At 35.7% G+C, this 7,882-nt stretch overlaps 1 protein-coding gene across 1 annotated transcript; it reads right to left on the bottom strand.

Annotated features, from left to right (window-relative positions):
• Nucleotides 1-676: 676 nt before the first annotated feature.
• On the bottom strand, nucleotides 677-7,878 carry NDC80 (NDC80 kinetochore complex component; the record flags this gene model as incomplete). The annotated part of the gene is made up of 9 exons (XM_009695511.1): nucleotides 677-976; nucleotides 1,333-1,435; nucleotides 1,957-2,087; nucleotides 3,615-3,707; nucleotides 4,509-4,598; nucleotides 4,876-5,028; nucleotides 6,199-6,404; nucleotides 6,686-6,830; nucleotides 7,771-7,878. Coding segments are annotated over 9 exons (1,152 nt in total), but the record flags the coding sequence as incomplete, so codon positions are not given.
• Between the last annotated feature and the right edge of the window lie 4 nt (nucleotides 7,879-7,882).

The following is a 7,882-nucleotide window of genomic DNA, read 5'->3' as shown; positions in this document are numbered from 1 at the left end:
CTGGAATACATCTTCAAGAAGTACAGTGAGGTTTCGTCTGGGACTATGAGCAGTTATAGACAGAACTTCGTTTTCAAACTACCTACCTTTCTTTCTCTAGACTATTTACAAGACTACTGTATAACTACTACGGATCTTTTCAAAGATGTTTTTGTTAAAAAAAAAAAAAAATCTTACTCACGTAAGAGGGGTCTCTGAGTAGTTTCACAGATAACTGAACAAGCCAGGAGACTGAAAGACACTTACATTTGGTCTTGCTACTACAAGAAAGGCTTGGGGAACGATGTGTACTATGATGCACGTGTGCTAAATACATACGTATACTACAAAATGCACAAACTATACTCCAGAAAGGAAAGCGTAACTATTTTCTCAGCAATCTTACAGGTTTGCAAGAAGCCCTGATTATTTTTAAGTAGCAGTGTGTCAAGTTGTCAGTACCCTCAGCATTTGTGCTGTCACTTGCAGTTCCATCTTTAAGTCCACTCTGGCTTGTTATTTTATCAGGTTAACTGTGCATTTGTCTTACTAATGTTCCTAGAAGACCACAAATTATTTGATTATAAAGAAAAAAATGAAATTAAGTTGTTCCACAGTTGTCTTCTCACAGATGTCTGTAATCATCTATAACATATTGCAAGGAGGAAGTGTAAGCAAAGCCTTTTTTAAGAAAATGCAAATATATTGTTTAATTCTTTAATGTATTTGTGTCAATAAACCAAAGAAAGTTCATAAACATTTCCTTACACTTAAAAACAGTTTCACTGCTAAACCCAGGAAGTACCCATCCTTTTAGAAGGCACCATAGGAGAGCTTCAGAAATGCAAAGTTTTCATTTCCACCTTTTTGGTAGTTACAAACTTTCAGCCTTCTTTTTGTAACTGTCTAGAATTCCAGTCAAGGTTGACAATAGATCTTCAGACATGAATTCTTCATAGTCTCTGTCAATTTTCACATTCTGTTCATCAAGATATTTCTAGAAATGAGTTATAGAAAGTTTATTAGAACTATCATGGTCTCTATTGTACTGGTTCCACTAAAGCATTTTAAGCAGTCATTGCACAAGTTAAGTGATTTCAGTTAAAGACTTCGTCTACCAGAGGCAGATTAAACCTGGCATACTGTTACTGCTGAATTTTAATGATCAATTCTAATGATTTATACCAAAGGTTTTTTCAACAAATTTATTTAACTAGAATCTACAGACTCAGTGCAGCAGCCCTAAATAACTGGTACTTTATTGGAAAGAGTAAGTTCTGATTGCCATGTGTTTAACTGCAGTTGCAAATGTCTCCAGAAAGATTTAATTCTGAATATCGAATTTTAGCTTACCTCTATAGATACTACATGAGTAGCAATCACCTCTAAAAGACGATTCAAGTTATCACCAGCTTTCCTGGTCTCTTCTGTTGTTGTTTGCATAACAACTTGATATCTAAAAAGTAAAGACACTCAGAAAGTCATGTCTGTAATTACAAAATTCCTGACATCTGAAACAATCACTTCACCAAGTCCGATATATCCTCGTGTTTAGCCATAATTTCTTCTATTAGTATTGACTTGAACCAAGTTAGATTTGTATATTAATACTCAACTTAGAAGAAAAAGGATCGTATTATAAGAAACAAAGTACCTTGAGTCAGAATAGTCTCTCCAGACTTTAGGCTATAAAAATGTAGTTGTCACATAAGTTTGGAAACAAACTAATTTCCTTACTACAACCATATATATGAAAAAAATTACAGGGAAAACAGGACTTCTGATACAGCAGACAAATGTTCTAGCAAAATAAGTGTCAAGGACAAACATCTTTCAGTTGTAAATTTGTGAAATTAATATACCGAGATGGATACCTGCTCACCAAATAATTTTACATTAGGATTCAAGAAAATGTCTTTATCTTTAAAACACATAAAACCCAAAATAAACTACACAACTTGAAGTTATGGGCCTTACTGTCTTTGAAGATCATGCAATTCATTTGTGGCTTCACTGAGACCTTCATTGACACCACTCTCAAGTAATTGTTTATGCTTCTCTAACAATTCCAGTTCATTTGCACATTTTTGCTCTTCCTCTTCTGCTTCCTGTAAACAAAGAAAAAAAAAAATAAAAATAAGTTGCATAACTCAGGAGTAATTAGGATTTTTTTTTTTCTCTTTTATATTACCTGATTACGTGCTGATACTTGAATTCAGAATTCACACAAGTAACTCCAAACAAAAAACAAAAAAAAAAACCCTCAAAGGACGTCCCCCCAAAACCTCAAGTTTCAGGGATTTTCTATATCATCTTCCACCCAAAACCAGCCTAACCTTCCCTTTTTTTCTCTAACTGTATTTCAAGGTCTGTGTGGCAGCTATTTTCCCTTCAAAGTTCATCTCAGAAAGTGTTATTTACGTACTTTAAATATTAGAAATGGAACATCATGAACAACTGTTTCTAGGTTACAAAAATAAAATCACATTTGAGGAAGAAAATTGCTTTTCCCTTTTGTGTCAGAAAGATGAGTACCAAATGTAAGTAATCATCTCTCCAAGGAGGATGACACTGTTGACACTAGACTTAGCACAACTGAATGCACAAAACCAAACTAAGTTCCAGCAGCAACTAAACATGCAATTCTGGTAAATTACTGAAACATCGTCCTTCAAAAGTAATTTTAATACTGAAGTCTTATGAATAGAATTTTAAAAATTACATGAGGAATTACATGTTATTACAACTATGCCTTGTTATAACCATCCAGGTGCAACTGAGTATTTGATGAGCTCACCTTAAGAGAAATGCATTTGCCACAGCACAGATCAAAAGTTAAATTTCAGGTGGTTTTGAAAACAATAAACTAAATGAATTGCCTTCAGTCCCCTAAGCAGGTATGAGCAATGAAATAACCCCGTTTCATGGTTATAGCAGAAAAGTTTCTATTTGAAGGAGTAGATCTGTTAAACACTAGCTGAGTTCAAAAAGCATTATTCTCCTGGGCACCACAGCCCCACCAAATCCATGCTGTTAGAGAGGCTAGGAGGTACTGAAGCAGCCACTTAGTTGTTAACTGAGCGCTACATCTTGTTGCTAAACTAGAAGTGAGGAAAAGGATAGGGACTGCTCCCCCACTGGGGAAGAAAAAGAAAGCAACAGTTTTATTTCATTAAAGCATTTAATATGTTTTTAGTCAGATAATGTTTTCCATAGTTTTTAATGTGATTAAACACGTTTACTAAAAACTGCAAGTGTATGTATTATATAAAAACTGAAAAGACAAGGCAGATACTGTTAACTCTAAAATCTCATTGAAACACATGCTTTGAGACATCCTGAGGTCAGGAGGTGATTGCCACTGCTTTTATTACTGGATGTAGTAGCTTATGATTTACAGGATCTGCCAAAGTATGATGCCAGATTCTCTTACAAGAAAGTGAAAACTGATGCACTTAAGGTAGCACCCAAATATTTCTGAAACGAATGAGAGAATCCTGCAAGAGGAATGGAAGGAGGCAAGGGCAGAAGTCCAAACAACAAAAATGGAAACCAAAAACTTACGTATAAATACAGAGATTAAAGATAAGGATATCATTAAGGATAAATTGGCATCAACCTATAAGAAGTTCTACCTTAAGCTTTTGATGGTAAAGATCATCCAGCTTTTCAGCTTCTTCTTTCAGCATTTTAACACTGCTTTTCTTGTCCACTACCATTACATTCACCTAGAATGAAAACATGGCCAAGAAGATATAAATCAAAAATAATTCCAACATATAAATCCATGCCATCACAAACAACATGTGGTAGCCCAGAAATATTTAAGCTGGGTCAGGCTGGGATGGCATTAACATTCTTCATAGCAGCTTGTATGGTGCTTTGTTTTGGGTAAGTGGCTAAAACAGTGTTGGTAGTACACCTATGCTTTGGCTCTTGCTGAATAGCACTTGCATAGCATCAAGGCTTTCTCTCGCTCCCACGGCCCCTCAGTGAGTAGGGTAGGGGCAGGCGTGAGGGTTGGGAAGGTGCATAGCCACAACAGTTGATCAAAATTGCCCAAAAGGATATTCCCTACCATATACTGTCATGCTCAGCAATAAACTGAAGTCGGGGAAGAAGAATGGGGAAATAAAATTCTCATTCTTCCAATCCATCCTGAACCCAACATTGCTAAAAATCTTCCTGATGACAACTTGTCAGTGATAGTAAGTGACACAACAGACTGGAATGGGCAACGTATTAAAAACAAATCTTTCCAATGTTTATGGTCAAACATATATGTAAGCTGCATAATCTTCAATGCAGGGAATACACATTATTTCAACCAATAGAAGAGACTAATTCTCACAAAATTATAATTAAAGCAATCTTCCTCCCCCCCACAAGCCCCAACCCAACAAAAACACCCCATCAAAACCAACCAAAACAAAAGCTAACCCACCGCACCGCACTTCACTCATGCAAAAGGTGAAATGAGACCAGCAGTAACATAGTATGTTAGTCCCAATCTTCATTAACCAACACACCTGTTCTAAAGTATCTTCCAAACTCATTTTCCGTTGAGTAGCCTTCCTAATTTCTTCCTCAGTCTGGTTTATGATCTCCATAAGGGGAGCCTGTAATACACATACAAGAAGATCTGGCTAATGCAATTTGTTAATTTGAACGAAGATGTACCCCAGTACATCTTTTCCCTCTCCCGTTTTTATTTAGGCTGCTGTACCCTCCAATACCAAATTTCCTTCCTATGCTATAATGAGTTAAGGCACTGCATCACACCAGCTTTTCAATGAAGTTTCATGGAGAGGCTGAGAGATACCTGTCCCACATTTCCAAAGAAACACATTTTTTTTGCAAGTGGTAACAGAAACATTCAGTGTTGACTCTGCTTACCTTGATCTGAGTTCTGTATTTGACTAGGCAATTTGGTCCTGCCTCAGGATTAAACTGAATCTCAAAGTCATGGCCTTTGGAATTCTCAGCACTTACTGGAATTAATTTCAGCTTTCGAGCCAGTTTATGGTACTCTGCCAGTTGCATTTCAATCTGTTCAGAGGAGAAAAGGGCAAAAATTGTAGAAGAAATACAAGTGAAAAGCTTTGCAAAAAGTATTCCTGTAGTTCTTTAAACAGGTTTCCGAGTTGCTCTGTACAAACGTGGTTCCATGTCATTCCACAGTATGCAAGAGCTGTATGTATGGACAGGCCAGCAGTTTGCATTGTTTGAATTAAGTGCTGTTTTACGAAAACCTGTGGTTTTCCCTACCCATCTGCCATATTTTTTTCCTGCCTCAATTTTTTGAGGATTAGTTTTTTTTTGGGAAAGAAAAACATGCTTGGAAACAATACAAATAACTAAAACAATAATCAGTCATCGTGTTGATATGCCTTCTCTGATTGGTTTTGACAGGAAATGCTATGCAGCCACACAGCCTAATAACAAACTTTAACTTGAGCGTACCTGCAGACAAAGCTTATTAAATGCTCTGTTCTGATTAGTGAGTGCCATTTTTATGCAAACACCACACAGAAGGATTTTTTCCAGTTTTGTGTGCTTCATACTTGCACAGTATGAGGAATTTAAGTTAATACCAACTGCTTGATAAAGTGTAATCCTGCCAAATGCAAAATGTATTTGAAACTTTCTTTTAGCTCTCCATCTAGCAAAGCAGAAGCTTTTAAATCCCACCACTTACAGGACCACTTCTTTTTGTTCTGTTTGAGGGAATTGAATTTAGCCCTTAAAAAAAAAATCTATTAGAACTTCTACAGAAGGGACCAATCTGGCCCTAAATGCACGCAGAGATATTGATTTCGAAGCACTAGTTTTGCATTACTTCCTTGCTGTGAAATCTTAACATTAGCCTGAAATTGCTTGTGTTATCAAAGCAGTTTCAAGCTAACGTTATCAAAGCTCTTGACGCTTTAACAGTGAGAGCTGACAGTGGTGCATATTCTAGCTATGTCCCTTATGATGCAGAAAAAAAAACCAAACAAACATTGTCATTATGCTCAAAACAGAAAATAGGAAAAAAAGAAACATTTTTCACAGAGATTATAAACAGAAGCCATTCTTGTCACTTTAGCTGTTAAGAAATATCTATGCTGTTCTAAGATTATCTAGGAAAGAAGTTAACAAAATCGTCTAAGTCCCAAGTATAAGCTTGCATGATGAAAACTGATAGCCACTTCTCAGTGTAGTAGGGTTTTCACATACCGCCTCTTTATTCCTAGCATATTTTAGCTCTTCGTTCCACAGCTGATGTTCTTCTGCTTCCACTTCCTTAGTCAGTTTGTTAATGGTTTGCTGCAACTCATTTCTCTCATGATTTATTCTCTCAATGTCCGCAACTGAGTACTTTTGGTTATCAAAGATGTGCTGGAGCCGGGCATTCTCCTGCTTCATTGCTTCTACTTCCATTTCTAAGTTCACAAAACATTTGTGAAATAGATGTAAAATACCGGCCTATACAGTTAAACCTAACCTCTCTGTATTTTTATGAGTAAATAATATCTGTACTTCATTACTTTAGTACACAAACAGCTATCAGGCAAAAAAATCTCTTTAGTAGTAATCCATTTTGGAAAGTTTATTTGTAGCATCATCATACACTAAGTATCTCACTCTGTCCTGAAGCTGAGAATTACAATTATTTTAAACCTATTTCTAGCTTCAGTATGCCATGTGACCAAGACTTTCTTACCCGCTGTCTCAACTTCCTCATTAACACCTTCCATTTTTTGATCAAGGATGGCTATATGAGATTCCAGATTAGCCAAATAAGCCTGGTATTTCTGGACATCTGCTTGAAGAGATGATTTCACATTTCGTAGTGATACTCTACGATCCTAGTAAATGGATGGAAAGAACAACCACATTATATTACTCTAAAATAATGATCTTACTTTCCAGACAAGACAATAAAGTAATTGATCAACTTCAATAGTATAGATATAAAAGAACTTCAATAATTTTTATCTCTGACAGCTGAATAAAGTTAAGCATCTTGAAAATAACAAAAAAAAGACTTCAATAATTTTTATCTCTGACAGCTGAATCAAGTTAAGCATCTTAAAAATAACAAAAAAGGTTGAAAAGATGGTTTGTACCTTAATTCTTGCATTTCAGCATTTAGTCTTTGATTTGCATTAGGCATTGCATTAAGAAAGTTCTTACTACAGGTAATTCACAACTTAAGTATAATAATACACTAAGGACAGATAAAAGTAAGTGCAAGGAAAGCTGGGAATACAAGCAGCATACCTGCTTTGCGCAGCATACTTACTTTGCACAGTAGGCAGGAATCTCAATTTGCCAGCTGCACAGCCACTAAACCATTTTTAAACTTATGACATACTGAAAGCAGATTACATCTTTTCAAACAAAGCGTTTTCCCTGAAATACATTGTTACCACTGAATCCCATGCTGTCATCCGCGAAGAAGTTCTCATACCAACACTTTTGGAAAAGATAATATTGAAATTCAGAAAAAAAAGTGGTTCAAGTATTTTACTAATATTTCATCCAATGCAAGCCCTCATTACCTGAAAATATCTGCAAAATATCAATCAAACAAATAGCAACTGAAGACTCCACAGTAAATGCCTTGTACTACAATGGTATAGAGTCTGTAGTAATCTGGCCTAATTAAAATCTCAGAGAGCACTGAAAATAATTTTCTATTTGTTGAAATATATCATCAGTATCTCCATTTGATAATGACAATAATGGTCAATAATAGAAAATTCAAATCCATCATATAAACAAGCATAGACACAATTTACTAACCGGCTCACTTTCCTTTTCTTTTTCTAGTCTTGCAATCTCTTCATGAAGTCTTTTGTTGTCAGCTGCTAAAGTTTCTATCTGGAATTCATCTATATTAAATAAATCCTCTGGG

Source organism: Cariama cristata, unplaced genomic scaffold, assembly GCF_000690535.1.
Source record: "Cariama cristata isolate BGI_N322 unplaced genomic scaffold, ASM69053v1 scaffold5482, whole genome shotgun sequence".
Taxonomy (NCBI): domain Eukaryota; kingdom Metazoa; phylum Chordata; class Aves; order Cariamiformes; family Cariamidae; genus Cariama; species Cariama cristata.
Note: the sequence above shows the minus strand (reverse complement) of the source record. Positions and strands in the feature narration are given on the sequence as shown.